This window comes from Cnephaeus nilssonii (assembly GCF_951640355.1).
Source record: "Cnephaeus nilssonii genome assembly, chromosome: 13".
Lineage (NCBI taxonomy): Eukaryota > Metazoa > Chordata > Mammalia > Chiroptera > Vespertilionidae > Cnephaeus > Cnephaeus nilssonii.
The window spans coordinates 30594643-30611504 of NC_137084.1; the positions used below are offsets into that span (position 1 = coordinate 30594643).

Here is a 16862-nt window from a genome sequence, read left to right on the forward strand (position 1 = left end):
TTTAGATGCAAGTGTGGTGAATTTTATGCCCTTTGTGGTTTGCACTTCTTTGGCCTCTTTACCCCCACTCCTCTCCATCTTGAGTCCCTATTCTTTCTTCTTTCCTTTTGCATTTTCTCTGGTGCTATTTTATTTCTTAGTAGTTCTGCCATTTTTGTTAGTCGTGCTTCCTACGAGCTACCACAAATCCCTGTGGAATCAGACAGGATAACAGTAATTAATAAACAAATCTGAGAGCGGGGGTAGAAAACAGCTCCATTCATACCCTAAGTTAGGAGAGGCCACACTGCTCTGAAGCCTGTCATGTTGGAGTGGGGACAAAGGTCATTTTAGGGTCCATAATGCATGTCCCGGGGACCAAGGTGCCCCTGACCTGATCCACCCAGGATTAGAATTGGAGCTCTCGCCCACGTGGCAGTGCCTCTGGCCAGAGGAGCCTGGAAGAAGCCTGGGCAGCAGCTCCCAGCCAGCTCTCGTCCACCAAAGCCGTACCGTCCGTGTAGGGTGGGGTGACCTTGTACTGGTCAAACAGAAGGACATCCCCCGCTTGGGTCAGGGTCACCTGTCTCCGAGGGTCCTGGTGCAGAATCACTGACACCGACTGGACACAGACTCCATCCTGGTTCTGGGGAGAAAGGAAGGCCCATGGGGCAGAGTTAGTCTGTCTGTCCTGCTGGTCCCAACAGAGCCCTCCAGGAGCAGAGAACTGAGTGCAGTTTGAGGCCAGGGGCAGGCTCCTCATGGTGACAGAGCCCGAGAGGACATTAAGGGTCCTCTAACTGAATGCTTTCATCTGGGGAATGGGAAGGCAGAGGCTCAGGCTGGAGGTCAGTGGCGGAGCTAGGATAATGCAATTAACTGTGATAGTCAACACTCAGGCTGTCTATGACCCAGAGCAGAGATGGCCCCCGGACGGCCCGAAGTCTAGCCTCAGAAACACTCCCCACTCGACTGCCAGCTGGGCCTTCAATTTCATCCTTACAATTATACAACCAGCTCTGTATGGTTGTTTACAGAGCTCTCTCCATGTGCACATCCTGCAGAGTACCAAGCTCCTCGCACAGGGAGGCAGGATATGAGCTAATATTCTCTGGGCCTCAGGTTTTCATCTCTAAAATGGGTAGTATGCACGAGCCCATTTGTACTTCTTTGCACTGGGAGAGATCAACACAATCACACAGTGATGAACTTGACAGATATAGTCCCTGCCCTCGTGGAGAGTACATATTCGTGTGGGACACAGACATTAAATGAAGAATGCAAAGCAGGCTATTTATCATTGTGACCAGTGCTGCCAACACATGTAGGTGCTAAGAAAACATATAGCAAAGGAACCAGACTTAATCTGCAGAGGCAGGAAAGGCCATCCTAGGAAATGATAATAATAATAATGTAAAAATAATCATAGCAATGCTAAAAACTCTTAATGCTACAATGTATAATAATAATTGTAACAGCTAACTTTAATGTAGAGTTTCAATGTTCAGGCACTATTCTAATCTTTTTATATACATGTATTCATTTAATCCTCATAGCAATTCTATGCAGTAAGTATAAACAACCCCATTTTTCAGATCAGAAAACTGAGTCCTGGGGGAAAGTGACACTGGAGCTGAGGTCTGAATGATGCAAAGGGAGAAGGGGAGAAGGGAGACATCCAGGAAGAGAGAATAGCTGAATCATGTCCCCTGACTCAGGACGGCATATGATGCATTCAAGGACATGACCAGAGGGGCAGAACCCACTGGGCAAAGTGTTTGAAGAAAAGGTTCAGGAGGGAGGCAGGGGCCAGCTTAGGCAGAGCTGACACAGCTCGGGGGTCCCCTCCTCTAGGAAGCCTTTCTGGATCCACCTCTGATGCCCAGGTAACATAGCAACAAGGAAAAGTTCCTCCACGGAGAGCTACCCTGTACTCTCCACACTGTCACAGCTCCTATAACAGAGTGGGTTATGGGGTCACTTGTCTGCCTTACCCAGCAAAGTGTAAGGCCCAAAAGGCCAGAGCCAGGCTCAGTTCATCCCAGTCTCCAAGACCTAACATAGCTTTGGGCACAAGTATTTGCTGAACTCATGAATGAATGAATGAATGAATGAATGAAAATGAATGCATGCATGAATGAATACAGAGATGTTGAAGATACAATCCAAGGAAGCAGAGAAGATTAAGTTGAATTAGAGCCATATTACAGATTTTAAAAAACACAAAAACAAACAAACACACACACACACACACACACACACACACACACACACACACACACAAAATAACAAACACTGAGGCCCAAGAAAGGGGACTGACTCTCAGCTATTCTAGAGCCAGAACCCAGTCTCCTGCCCCAGGCTCTGCCCAAGAACAATAGACAGAAGGCTAAGTGGGCTGTGGAAAGACCTGGGCCCTGCCCTAAATCCCCAGCCTTTCTAGGGGCAGAAGGCACGGGCAGCTGGCGGGATTGTGCCCGGGATCCCCAGCCCTTACCAGGCCACACGGGGCGTTCTGCAATGTCACTGTGAAGGTGCCCGAGGAACGGCTCTTGGCCAGGATGTACTGACACGTGGCAGGGAACGTGTACCGGCGGCCGTCAAAGGTGGTGAAGTGGATGTCGCCAGTCACCGAACACTCGGCTGAGGACAGAGAAAGGCGGCTGACCCGTGGGAGCTGCCGCGTGGGGACGGCCTCTGCCCTGCAGGCCCTGAGCAGGAGGAGGAGTCAGCACCCTGTCCTCGGGACTCAGGGCAGCGCCTGGAGCCCTGGCCTGCCCTTTGGGAGCCCTGGCCCCTGGGGAGGCGCAGCCCTGCCCTGAACCCCCTCTGACAGGAGACCAGGCTTTGGGCTTGAAGACCAATTCTGGTCCAAGCCCCTGAAGTCAGGAAGGCCCTTAGATACATAGAACCCCATGAAAAATGGGCCCTGGTGGGATGGAGTAATCGCTTAATCAGGCAAAGCAGCTCTGAGGAAACAGAGGGAGGGTGGTTACGCAAAAAAAAACACAAACAAACCCCTGAGTGACCCCCCAATCCACCACCCTAGCCCCAACAGCAGGCCTGGCTCCCAGTTTCCCTGCCCTCAAAACTGTGAGACTAGAGGAAGGGGGTAGAGTCCAAGGTGGGGTCAGGTGTACCTGGGCAGACAGATGTGCTGCACACCCACTTGCCCGCAGTGCATGTGCTGAAACAGAGACCAGAACGGCAGGGGCTCACCCTTCCTGGAAGAGATGCTGGAGGGTGGCGGGGTCCACAGAGCTCCTGCCTCCAGCCCTCAGTTTCCCCATCTCTGAAATGGGCGGTGGGGATTCCACCCACAGATGAAATCTAATGACATCTGTGACTCAGAGATGCTGAGTGAGCGCCCTCATGTCATCAGGGCTCTCAGACCCCAGATGGGCAGCCCTGATGGAAAGCCCTGGGATTTACCAGCTCCTCCCACCCCCAGCAGCGGACACAGACCAGGCATTGCAGTCTTCTTTCACCACAGAGCCAGTCGGGTACAGGGTCCCGTGGAACTCACAGGGACAATCAGCAGGTGCCACACAGCCCCCGTCCTCGAAGATCAATCCTAAGGTGACAGAAAGGTCCACTTAACTCACCTCCGTTCCTGTTCACAAACCTTTCATGGCTCTCCAGATCCTGGGATCAAGATCCCCACACCCAAGCTCTTGCACCACTGAGCCCACCTTCAAATGTCCTCCTGTATAAATCCTCAGCTCAGGCCAGATCTGAACTTCCTCTGAGCAAATAATCTCACTTCCAGAACTTTGCTGAGATACCCATCCCAAACAGTCTGCATACGGTCTAGCGTCTCCTCGCCACCTCTCAAAAGCCTGTTACTGTATCTAGAACCAGCATAAGTACTCCCTCCTCCAGGAAGCCTTCCCTGACCATCTCTCCCACTAGTGAATTCCTATATCCTTTCTTGTGTGAACCCCTGAGCTGATGTGCCTTAGAGTGGAGTCATACGTAAGTGTCTTCTCACTGCCATCAGAGTCTGAGCCCTAAAGTCAATCTTTATATATATTTTTAAATATATTTTATTGAGTTTTTACAGAGAGGAAGAGAGAGGGATAGAGAGTTAGAAACATCGATGAGAGAGAAACATCGATCAGCTGCCTCCTGCACACCCCCCACTAGGGATGTGCCCGCAACCAAGGCACATGGTCTTGACCGGAACCGAACCCGGGACCCCTCAGTCCGCAGGCCGACACTCTATCCACTGAGCCAAACCGGTTTTGGCAATCTTTATATTTTTTAACCCACCCCTGCCTAGCCGAGTGGCCTGCATGCACACTATAGATGTGCTGCAAAGTTATACACCGTGAAAACAGTATGTGGATGAATGTTGAAACAAATGCGTTGTGATAGATGAACAGATGAATGATGGATGACTTGTCCTCATCTACGCACCTTAAAAAGCTCATACCCAACGAAATGAAACACCCTGCCAAACCTCCCAAGAGCCACAGTCCCGCCCCCATCCTCACCTCCCTTAGCCCATTCATTCATTTATTCACTTATTAGTTGTTTGCTCCTTCCTTCATTCATTCCACGCACAGGCATCCTCCTAGTCCCTGCTGCATGCTCAATCCGTGCCCTCCAGGTCAGGCACCCCCTCGTCCCTGGCATACCATCGGGACAGTAGCAGCCGTCCACACAGGCAATCTCGCTGTCCACGCAGGCCGCCCTGGGCTGGCAGGAGGTGGGGCAGCAGGTGATGCACTCGTTGTAGGTGAAGGCCTTCTCCTTGCAGTGCACGGCTTGGGAGGAAGGGAGCAGTATGGCCTGTCAGCTCCTTACGGGCCCAGCTCTGCCAAGACCCACCCAGTCCCTATCCTAGGCCCTGGGGCAGCAATGGAAGGGCTTTGATTTTTCCTGATCCCTTAGTCCTAATGGCCAGAACGACCCTCCTCTCACTCTATGGCCCTGGGCCAGTCCATCCCACTCTGAGCCTCAGTTTCCCATCTGTCACATGGGATGAGACCTCAGGGCTTAAAGCTCTCACTGTGGTTCTGAGCAGGACAGGACATTGAGCTGAGGCCTCAGAATGCCACCCACAACCCTAGGACAGAGCTTGTCTGGGTCCCCCCTGCCCACCACCAGGCTGCACCTACTGCATTGCCGGAGCTGGGTCCTCCAGCCCTGCAGGGGCCGCCCCGCCTGGGCACACGCCCGGGCATACTCGGCCAGTGCCCGGCACCAGGTGGCTTCATCACCCGCTGACCTGGGCAGGAAAACCGAGGGTAATACTGGAGCAAGGCCCAATCGCCACCAGCCCTCCACATTCTGTAGAGACTGCAGGGCACCCCTGCTCTCCACACAGCTGGGAAAGGAACGGTGGGGGGGGGGGGGGAGGTCAGGCCCCATTTCTGAGCCTCAGTGAATGGAAAAGCTCTGTCCCATCTTTGCAGATAATTTCAGAGCTTTGGGAAGCATATCTGTCAGTGCCTGGGATTGTCCGGCTCAGTGGCCCACGGGCTGAGCCCCGCCCCAATACTGAGAGGGATTTCCCCACCACCCCCAGTCCTGGCTTCCCACTCACTGGCAGAGATCGCTGGTACAGCTGGCCGCGAAGGGCAGAGGGCTGACGTAGGCGTGGCAGGCATCAAAGGGGGGCCTCAGCAGCACCTCACACCGGTCATACACACTCTGGGGCAAGGGCAGGGAGCTGGAGCCGGGGACCAGCAGGGCCACGCACAGCCCTCTGACTCCACCAGCCCCACATGGAACCCCAGCTTAGGCCCAGGGGAGGGGGAGGAGAGGACAGGGTCCTTGGGCACCAACAACCTGGGCACCTGCCGCCAATGACTTTTCAAGAGGTAGATGGGAACCCAACTTAAGCCAGGCACTAGGGTGGGAGGTACGGAGCCGGGGTCCCGACCTGCATGGTTCCCAGGCTCTGCTGCAGGCACGGTGGGCGGGGCAGGGAGGAGGTTGTGGGCCCTGGAGGCTGGTTAGGGGCCTGCTCCTGCCAGCTGTGCACAAACTCAGCCACATCGTCCGTCAGCTTCCCTGTGGGGAGAACCAGCATGACCACAGGTGGGGGCAGGTGCACAGAGGGATCTGAGGGAAGGCAGGTGCAGCCGAGGAGATGCCCAGAGGTGGGCAAGGAGTTGGGGAATCCAGCCTCCTGAGCTCCCCTCCCAATCTGCATGCTCAACAGAGACACTCTCCTGGGAGAACGCTCAACACCTGGAGTCGGTCCCTACTGCTCCACACTCAGGGGAGGTAACGCCATGCAGTGGAGAGAGAACCGAGTGTAAGCCTGGACACGGGGCCTCAGTTTCCCCATATGTGAAATAGGGCCAATAATCCCCCCATGAGATCATTTCACGGACTATATGGGGTGATGCACATAAAGTGTTCAATATGCTGTGGGCCCTGCACCTTCACTATTACTCTTACCTCTCCTCCGTAGGGACCTTCAGCTCCACCTGGGCCCTCTCTTCCTGGCTCTCTAGCCCTCCATCCTCCTCCCTCCTCTGCACCCCCCCACCACCCAGGCCTTAGAAGGTCAATCCCACCCAGCAAAGTGCCCAGTAGATGCTCACACAACCCTAGTAGGAATTCTCATTATGACTATCTTATAGAAGAGGAAACTGAGGTCGAGTGGTTAAGAACTGAGGTCACACTCGTGGTAGGAAGTGGCCTCCCACTGATCTTTAGTAACATGACCCAGGGTTCTTCCCTAAGGCCCTCCCAGACCTGTCCCTCCACCAAAACCCACTGGAGGCCACCCACCCTGCACCTTACCATAGCTGGTCACCAGGTCGTCCTGGGGGTCAGCATTGTTGTTCCCACACAGCCCGTGGGTCCAGCCCAGGAACTCTGGGCTCATCTTGATATAGACAGCGGAGGCGCCATCCCAGGCCAGCGTGAAGGCGGACTGATACCGCACAAGGACGTAGCCAGCAAGCCTCTGCAGGTGCACGCTCCCCATCACATGCGGCAGCTGGACCCTGCAACGCACAGCCCAGGGCGCCAGAGCACTCACAGCACCTCCATTAGCCCAGTCCCCTCACCAAAGGATCCGCCATCCATCCCTACCTGCAGGACCCATCATGCACACAGCACCTGCCTCAGCCACACGGCCACTGGGACCAGGTACACGGCACCTGCCTCAGCCACACGGCCACTGGGACCAGGTACACAGCACCTGCCTCAGCCACACGGCCACTGGGACCAGGTACACAGCACCTGCCTCAGCCACATGGCCACTGGGACCAGGTACACGGCACCTGCCTCATCCACACGGTCACTGGGACCAGGTACACAGCACCTGCCTCAGCCACATGGCCAGTGGGACCAGGTACACGGCACCTGCCTCAGCCACACGGCCACTGGGACCAGGTACACGGCATCTCCCTCAGCCACACGGCCACTGGGACCATGAGATCCAAGACCCCCTTTCCCCTCCTGACTCCTTGGTGCCTAGAAGTCCACCAAAGAGACAGATTCTTTTGTCTCCAGAGTTTTAAAATTGCTTTTTAAAATCGCAATTTCCTTGGCAGAGACAAATCTTAGAGTGACTGGATTTGCTAGCTCCGCTCTCCTAGACAGCAGAGATGGTATAAGCAGAGACTTTGTTTCTTTGTTTGGTGGGGGACGAGAAAGGGGTAAGAAAAGCAAACACCAAGGATGAAGGTAGAGTGGGATAGAAGAAAAGACGCAGGGACCACTTTCCCAGGTTTTACTGGTATAGGGTCTCCTAGCCAACCTGGGATTTGGCAATCCACCTGAAAAATCAGGAAAGGAAAACAAAAGAGGCGCCCAACCAACCAAAATGGTATCAAAAGCTTGGTTTTCCCGTTTCCAGTTCTGAAGCCAGAAAAGAGAAAGGGGAGAAGGGTCATCACAGGAAGACCCCACCTCTCCTTCGGCAACAAAGTGACTGACAGCAGCCAGGGAAGTGAGGACAGCGACGAAGGTTTCAGAAAGAACCACAGTCCAGTTAGTGTGGGAACAGGGTCCTTCTCCCTTGTGCGGTCCCCTGATGTCCCAGAAAATGACCCCATGTCACCAGAAAAGGGCGAAAGCGTGCCATTTCTGTTCTGAGGAGACTTGAACTGTGTATTATCCATTCGGGCAGATTTTCTTCAAATTGTGGGGGTGGACAGGGAATTAGCACGCTTTAGTAGCACTCTCGCATCTCTCTGGGAAATTGCTCTTTGCCTGAAAACTCACTTATGGAAACCCACAGGGCCTGAGAGTCAGAGAAAATCATGAGGGACTCATCTTCCTGCAAACCCAGCTGACTGGACGCCCAGCTGGCCTGCCAGTGTGTTCCTGCCCTCATGGTGGAAATTCTGCTGCTGCCCCCGAGAACAATTTTCTTTAGGCCTGAGAACGGCAGGTGCTCACCCACCCCCACCAGCACTGCCCCGGAGTAGGAGAGGTCAGGGCAGAAGGTGTCGTTACCTCACTCCTCCGTGGGTGACCTCCTTGGCCAGACGGAGCTCCTGCTCACCCGCAAAGAAGAGGCTGACAGACCTGGAGCAGGTGTAGGGGGAGGAGCCGCACTGCGGGTCGTTGTGCACCTGATTGGGGGTTCAAAGGCCAGAGTGCAGGGTTCCTGCTGGGAACTTCAGTTCTGGACCCCGTGGCCCCCTGTTGAGCTTCTGCTAAATGCTGATCACCTGCCCACTGCATGCCGGGCACCTTTCATCTGAGACCTCTCCCAGTCCCCCAACATCACAGGGAGGTCAGAGCTGCGATGATGTGAATTTCAGAGAGGAGGCGACTGCTGCTCAGAAGGTGAAGTGACGAAGGTCACACGCACAGCCAGGATGCTAACCCAGGTCTGCTGGTTCAAATCCCAGCGCTCTTTCACTATATTGCGCTGTCTCCCCATTTCTGGACTCTTTGTTTCTCCATCCCAGGTTATCCCATCAGATTGAAAGGCAGGGTTGTATACTCCCACCATTTCACATGCATACAGAATGAACACACACACATATTCACCTCATGTATCCACTCACAGGGTACCCTCAACCCACACACTATAAACACACTTCTACCACAACCCTGGCGAGCAGTCTAGCCCTCCCCCGCTCCCCCAGGTCACTCTTGTGCTGCCTGTCACATACCCATCTCCTCTACCCCCTGCTCAGAGAGAACCCACACCTCCAAGGCCATAGAAACCAGGGGGTGGCGTGTGAGGAGGCACCAGAGCTCCCAGAGCTTAGAGAAAAGTCTGAAAACGTTTCTCTTCCTCAACCTTCCACGGCTACGTTAAATGTGGTCAAGCAGATGGACCACTTCAGCCAAAAGTGGGACCTGTGAAAGCCACCCCATAGTCTAATCACTAAATATTTTTCAAATATTTTGACCATGACCCACAGTAAGAAATAAAAATATATGCCTATATAAATAAAACAAAAGCTTTACAAAATAATTTGTACCCCATTCAAGTATAATGCATTCTTATACTTTCTATTCTCTTTGGGGATGTTTAGGCTGTTGGTGACTCATTCCGTTGATTTTATAATCCATGAATGAGTGGTACCTCATCACTCTACGTAACTGTAACATATCCATCAGGAAATGACAGCTGTGAAAAACTCTGATGTGGGACACCCCAAGGCAGAGAGGGCAGGATCGGTCAAGGTCATGGCCCATGCAGGGCATGGCCCCCTGGGCAGCCTCTTGGCAGGTGCATGCCTGCGACAAGGGGCACTAGCCTCCAGGGCCTAGTGGAGCCTTCCTAGACAGGCAGGTCAAGGGAGGCCTCACCTGGACTGAGAAGGTCTGTCCCTCAGGTTCGTGGCGCCTCACCAGCGTGTAGCTGCCCTTCCCAGAGAGGTAGTAGTAGAGGCCATCAAATGTCTCCACGTGGTGCTGTCCCCACGCCCGGCAGATGCTGTCCCGCTCAGGGCCAGCATTGTACACTGAGCCAGGAAAAGAGAACCTCTCTGTGCAGCTGCAGTGGGCACCAAGCCAAAGGCTGCTGGGCTCCAGCCCTGTTAGGGTCACCCCCACTCACCCCACAGTCCCGGACCCCCAGAATGTCCCTGTACCCATGGCCCCTCCCAGGGTGGGATGGAGCCCAGACCCACCCATCTGGCAGCGCGGTCCAGTGGCATTGAAGCGTCTGCAGTCGCAGAAGGCTGGGTGCACACACTCGCCCCCGTTGAAGCAGGAGAACAAGTCTGCAAGGGAGACACAGAAGGCACCTCCCCATCGAGCTGAGACTGGCAGAACTCAGGGATGAAGCTCCTCCCTCATGCCAGGGCAGCCAGCCCCAGCCCTCCCAGAACTACATGGAACTCAGATGCCCATCCCAGGCAGTTTCAAATTCCTCAGTAGCTAACCTTAATGGGGGCACAAGTAGGGTGCCTCAGACTGCTCCCCAGACCCTTCCCTGGCAGGCAGGTAGGGTGGGGTACCTGCCTTCAGTATGCACCGCATGGCCCCCAGACCAGCCCTACCTGGTCATCAGCACCTGCAGCTAAAAGTTCCTGCCTGGCCTCCAGGCAAGGCAGGCAGAGCTGAGCTATGGAGCATGTGAGGTGAGCAGGGACAGTACCCCGACATCTTCAAGTTCTGCTCTTCCTCACTGCTCCATAAGCACAGAGGCCATGGCACAAACCAGTGGGGGGGAAGAGGCCTCACATCTGGAATTCAGTAGAGAGAAAGGCCACAGAGGACAAGAAGATAAAGCAGAGCAAGGTGTGGTGAGGAAAGGAGCCATGATGGAAGAGGAGGGGCCACGGATACAGGACAGGTGAGGCCATGGACAAGTGAGGGCAGAGGCCAGGGACACAGGACAGGATGAAGAGCAATGCCACAGAACACAGAAAGAGGCCCCAGAAACAGTGGAGGGGGGGAGCACAAACTCCTGAGAGTCAGATAGCGTGAGAATGGAAAGCCACAAGGCCATGGTCCTAAGAACAGAACACTGGCGAGGCGCTCCTCCGCCGCCAGGGAGGAGAACACAGAGTGAAGTTGGAGGACGGGGCTGGAGAATGGGAAAGAAAGCCCATGCAGGGAAAAGAGGTCCCAGGAGGCCCCGAGGGAAGCCTGTCCTGCCCTCACTGTCCTCTCAGCCAGCTGGGCCCTCCCATACACACCCACGGACCACAGGGAGGGGACCACTTACAAGATGGTGCACATTTGGCCCGATGGAGCCGCCTTTCCCAGAAAGACATGGCCAAGGAGTCCACGGCTTCAGCCTCCTTTTAAAAATGGGAGAGAGTGTGATCACGGGCAGCCTTCCTGGAGGTCACAGCCCTTTCTGTCCATCACCTGGAGGAAGGGAGGCCCCGACCCTTCCATGCCCCAGCCCTTCCCCTCCCCAGGCCCACCTCTGGAAGGCAGGGAAGGGAGAATTTTCAGGCCTGCCATAGGCCCAGAGAAGTAAAGGCTTTTTTTTTTTTTCACTCTCCAAAGCGGCATGCCACACCCCCTCCCCTCCAATGTTCCCCATCTCTCCCCCTCCTGCTCTCTCTAGTAAACCTTTGTGTCTCCACAGCTCAACACAAAACCCCCTTGTCTTGAGAACAAACATGTTCCTCCACAGAAACCACATGAGGCAGAGCAAAGCTCCTCACTGCAGGATGGGAGGACATCTCACCCCGTCCCTCACCCCAACCCTCCTCCTGGGATCTTCCAACAGCAAAAGCAGTGCCTCACTCATCACCACCCACAGTCCTCAGAACTCAACTCCAAGTCAGGACTCTCCCTGATACCACAAATCTGAGGAGGACACAGGCAAAGTGGAGCTACTGATACCATTGTAGTTACCAGTAACTAGTTATTAATAATAGGAAAAGAGCAAAAGGGGAGGCCAGACATTACAGGCAAGTCATTTGGGCAGCTTCACCAGGAAGCTGCAACTTTGCACTCCCCAGGGAACCACCCGGCCCATCCCATGCAGATTACTGGGGGGAGGGACTGGACAAAGGAGAGGATGGACGCATGCACAGTGAAGTTGGGATGACCTAGGGGAGGTACTTGTCAATCAAACCTGGGTCAAATCATTGAGTAGAAGAGGCGGAGCCAGTGCAAGCCCACAAAAATGTGGGGATACATAATCCCCCAAACAAAAGAGTTTGCTCTCTCTTGGCTCTTGGCGCACGGCTCTCTCAGCTCTCCGGTTCCTTTGGCTTTGCTCCTGCCTATGTTCCCTCCATAGCTGCATAGCCATGTGGCCATGTGGACCCCATAGGCAATGGACTGATGGGCTGCAAGGGGGAACACAAGCTAAGCTAGCCTGATGCTGGACTGGACACTGCTCCAATATGGAGCAAAATTTCTGGACACTGGCTCTAATTCTAGTCCTGTTAAAGCCACAACTACACTTCTAAGGTGGGGCAAAGGGAAATGAGACCTTGAAAACTCAGAGGTTTAATTCCTCAGAAATAAAGCTTTTTACCTCATTCTCCCGTGTGAGTCTCAAGAAAATTCCTTTTCTTGGGCTCTTGCAAGAAGCCCACTCCCACAAGCAACAGGTGTGGATGTGGACCTCTCCCCACCAACAACACTAAGAAATCCTATTTTTCAGACCCCAAATCCAAACACTTGGTCCCTCGAGATACAAACCCTCTGAAATTAGGGCTGTCCCGAACATCATGTGTGTTCAGTCACCACATGGCCAACTGACTTGGACATCTCACCTTGCAGAACTCCAGTCCAAAATGTCTAAAGTCACCTGGACCTGGGACTCTGTGCACGGCAGGCTCCTTCCCTCTCAGAGCCTCGGCCTCCTCATTTGTACAGTTTTCCAGAACTATATGCCTAGCCCCTGGCCAGGTGTAGTGAACAAAACAAAATCCCTGCCCTCGGGGAGCCCACGCTCTTTTTTACAGGGCCAACGAGACACAAACACAGTGTGGGGACTCGTCTCACATGTCTTCCTCTCTCACCATCAGCATCCCCAGGATGAATGCCCAGCCTCCAGCAAAGGACGTGGAACATAGAAAGTATTCAGAACTCTTGGTCCCTGAGACCAACCCCAGCTCTTTGCCCCTCTTGGCAGGCTGAGTCTCTCTGCCTCCTCTCCAGACACTCACCTCCTCCCTCTTCACTATCCTACTGACCCCTGGGAAGTCCCTGGCCCCTCCTTGACCAGGTTAGTTCCTGAGTCCTCCCCAGCTCTCCCGACCCTGCAGACCCAGGCCAAGCCCTAGGGCTCAGGCTGCCCACCCTGGCTGTAATCTATCTCCCAGGGCCTCAGAGACCACAGGAAATAGGAGACAGCAGCCAGGGGAAACAATGAACACCAAGGTCCTCCAGGGCCCCAAAGAGCTTAATTAAAATTGGCCTTTAGGTCTCTCTCCTCCTCTCCTCCACCTCAGATGTGGCCTCTGAGATTGGTGTTATGAGGATAAAGCAGCCTGTGCTACAGAGTTGATGCCATTTTCTGGAAAAAAATTGTAAACCCTGTCCACATGATTCATCTTCAGTGTAGATGGATTCTTAATCATCGTTATGCCATTTTTATGAACACCTTTGACGATCTAATGAAGACTACGGACCCCTTCTCAGAATAACGTTTCTAAAATAAAACATAAGATTACAAAGGAAATCAAATACATTGAAATATAATTGTAAAAATATGTTATAATGTGCAACTTGGTAATATTTGCACTTTTTATTAACATATTAAATAACCAGACCTGCAGCACATACTGTCACTGCCAACATTTTGAAGCAGTGAGCATAAGTGAGATCGGGAGGTGGAAACAACTGTAAGGGGATAGGACACATCTGCGATTTCTTTGGTGACAGTCACAGACACTGCTCACACTCTCGGTGGTGTGTAGTCTACAGTAATAATTGAAAGGAATGCTAAATTTCAGTTAACTGAAGTTTCTGTAAGTAATAATATATTTTCCCCACCTACGTTCATGGACCCCTGGTCTACACCATCAATTCTTCGAGAATGGCTGAGCTCTGTAGGAGTGAGGCAGCACTGAAATGAAGGGTGGCAGGGTGCTGGGCAGGGACTCCCCCTCTGTTACGAATGAGGGCATTCCAGGCAGAAGGCCCTGAAGCGTCCCCCAAGTTCACTTTCTAGCTGATGGCTTCATTCTCGACACCTTTATTTGTTCTATGAGTAATGTGAGAATCCTGCTGGGGTGGCCTGGTCCAGATGCTTCAAAAGGAAGAAGGGGAGGCCTGCCTTGGAATCCGGCAAGGAAGGAAGCCCACCAGGGGAAGAGATACTGGGTAAGGATCATTTCCCTCGCTGAAACACATTTCCCTGGAGTCCTGTGGGGCATCCATGGTGCCAGGGACAGGCCAGTACACCAGGAGACCCAGCTCTACCTGCTCTGTGGGTGCCTGGCAAGTCACCCACCTACCTTGCTCTCCCCAGCTATAAATGAATAAAGATATTATCTTTCAAATCAAACTATATCTCACCATAATTCTAAAAGTTGGGAGCTGGAAAGGTATGCAAATAAGAAATTTTTAAAAAACCCAGATAAGCATGACCCCTCCTACCTTGGGGTCTTCGTATCTATTTCCAAAGGGCAGGAATGTGAGACACATTGTTTCCTATGATAAATGATGTTCCCCACCTGCTGGCACAGGAGCTACCAGACTTGATCCCTAAGGTGCATGAGATGAGGCTCAAGATGCTGGGGGGACCTGGCTGTCGGATGGGCTGCATTTGTAACATGTCTGTGGTTGTAGGAAGGAGACAAGTTCAGGCCAGGATTAGAAGGAAAACCTGAATCACCTGGTCCAGAGCCCAAAGAAGTTTGGCAAAGGAAGAAAACGAACCAGTACCTCTTCTGAAAGCATGAGGAACCCAGGAGGGTGGACGACAGGGAGTGGTCAAGACTCAGAGGATGGTAGCTCAGGCCTCTGCTTTTCAACCGACCCCTCCTTGCAAACCCCACCAGGTGGCCCAGTTTTTCTCCCCTCTCAGGGAAGCTTTGCTGGGACACTCCTTAGGTATGGAGAGGGGCCTCTGAAAGGGTTTAGGGCCTTCCCAGGCCAGGCAGAGAAAAGAGAACACTCTCCTAACCCCTCACCTTCCCACTTTTCACTCAGGGAGGGGAGAGCTCAATTGTCTCCTGATAGCACCTTGGTGCCCTCCTCCCATTAAAAAGTAGGTAGATGGCCCTAACTGGTTTGGCTCAGTGGATAGAGCATCGGCCTGCGGACTCAAGGGTCCCAGGTTCGATTCTGGTCAAGGGCATGTACCTTGGTTGCAGGCACATCCCCAGTAGGTAGTGTGCAGGAGGCATCTGATTGATGTTTCTCTCCCATTGATGTTTCTAACTCTCTATCCCTCTCCCTTCCTCTCTGTAAAAATCAATAAAATATAATTTTTAAAAAGAAAAAGAAAAAGTAGGTAGATGGATAGATGATAGATAGATAGATAGACAGATAGATAGATAGATAGATTAATGAGCTGGCTGCAGGGCCGTAGGAGATTAGGAGAGTGGGAATAGAAGTGACTTATGAATTTGCATACTTCACACCAGAAACTGTGTTTGCTCTCTTCTGAATAATTGCAGAGACAGCCTTCCTGAAACCTAGGAACTCCCTACCAGCCTCAGATCCCAACAGAAACGAGCCCCTGCCCATTGAAGCCCGCCCCCGCCACCCCCCCACCCCCCCGCTTACCTGGCCTCCCATCAATGTTGTCGCGTCCCCTATGGCCAGGGTCCTCTCGGGGTGGCTGTGGCTAGGTGAGAAACAAGCCCGGCATGGGCAAGGGGATAAGAATGGGCCAGGCCTCCCCACCACTCCCAGGCCCATCCCACCTCCGTGCTAACTTAGGGGTCACCCACACCAGGAGTAAAGATGGGAACAGTGGGTGGGGCAGCCACAAGCTACTCACCTGGGATCCTGGGCTGGAGCAGGCTGCAGCTCTGCGTTGCTGGGGGGTGCAGGTGCTTCGGCTGGGGACAGGGAATTCCTCTCCACTCAAATTATGCCTCTCTTTGTTGGGCCTCCCACCACCTGTCCCCCACCTGTTAGGAAGCCTCTCCCACATCTCCCCTGGCACCTCAAATCCTTTCCCCCCTCCTGGCACCTTTAAATGAGGGTCCCCCTCTTTCATCCCACTCTCTGCGCCCAGTTCTCTGTAGTTTCCCACCTTGGGTCTCTTCCACTCTGCCCAGCTTGGGACCCGTTCCCCGGGCTCTCGAAGGCCTCTCTTTCCTTCTGGGCCCCTCTCTTCAGACCCTCTCCCTGGCTGTCCTCCTGGCCTCCCTTAAACCTTCTCTTTTTCTTCCCTCTCTCCATCCTGCCCCGGTCCGTTCCCCTAAACATTCCCCAGCCCCGGCCTCATCCACACACCTCTTACCTAAAGCAGGCACCTCCAGGGACTCCCCTGCCGGCTCACCCCAGGACAGCCAGGCGCAAGCGAGGAGCAGGCAGAGCGCGGGCGCGGGGACGCGCGGGGCCGGGGCCCCCATAGGAGCGCGAGGGGTCGGGGAAGCCTGAACACAGGCCCGGAGTGCTGAGTACCTCTCCCGGAGAGGGCTCGGTCACACCTCCACTCTGCGGCCGAGGTCTGTCTTGCAGTCTTGCCCCAGGGTTTCCTTGGCCCCTCCTCCCAGGCGCTTGGCTCCTCCCCAAGCTAGAGTGACAGGACTGCCCAGGTCATTACCATAATTTAGGCGCCTGAGGAAGATCCAGCCTTAGTCCTTCTGGTACTGGCTGCCCCTCCCAGGGGAGGATGAATTCAGATCTCTCAGCCCTAAGTCTTTCTCGGAACGAGGAGGCAGCCTGTGCAGCCTCCAACATCCCTTATTCCTCAGGGATCCCTGGCTCAGGATCTAGGTCCCGCAAGCCCCTTATGCCAGAGACCCAAGATGCTAGTCTGTCTCCTCCCTCTCCTTTCACAGAGGTCTTGCGACATGCCACTCAGTGGTCCGTGTTCAGTAGCAGGACCAGGGCTCAGGTCGGCAGAG

The 16862-nt window shown here is 53.8% G+C and overlaps 1 protein-coding gene across 1 annotated transcript in view; it reads right to left on the reverse strand.

Annotated features, from left to right (window-relative positions):
- Positions 1-16364, reverse strand: part of OTOG (otogelin) — a gene marked incomplete at both ends in the record, with an annotated part of 80508 nt that extends 64144 nt beyond the window's left edge. The window contains 16 exons of the mRNA XM_079788140.1: positions 493-625; positions 2477-2622; positions 3120-3166; positions 3445-3553; positions 4620-4748; positions 5103-5212; positions 5531-5637; positions 5870-6000; positions 6742-6947; positions 8407-8525; positions 9721-9875; positions 10044-10136; positions 11087-11162; positions 15568-15628; positions 15785-15845; positions 16253-16364. Coding sequence (XP_079644266.1) covers positions 493-625; positions 2477-2622; positions 3120-3166; positions 3445-3553; positions 4620-4748; positions 5103-5212; positions 5531-5637; positions 5870-6000; positions 6742-6947; positions 8407-8525; positions 9721-9875; positions 10044-10136; positions 11087-11162; positions 15568-15628; positions 15785-15845; positions 16253-16364 — 1795 coding nt within the window. The remainder of the gene's footprint in view (positions 1-492; positions 626-2476; positions 2623-3119; positions 3167-3444; positions 3554-4619; positions 4749-5102; positions 5213-5530; positions 5638-5869; positions 6001-6741; positions 6948-8406; positions 8526-9720; positions 9876-10043; positions 10137-11086; positions 11163-15567; positions 15629-15784; positions 15846-16252) is intronic.
- Positions 16365-16862: the final 498 nt, after the last annotated feature.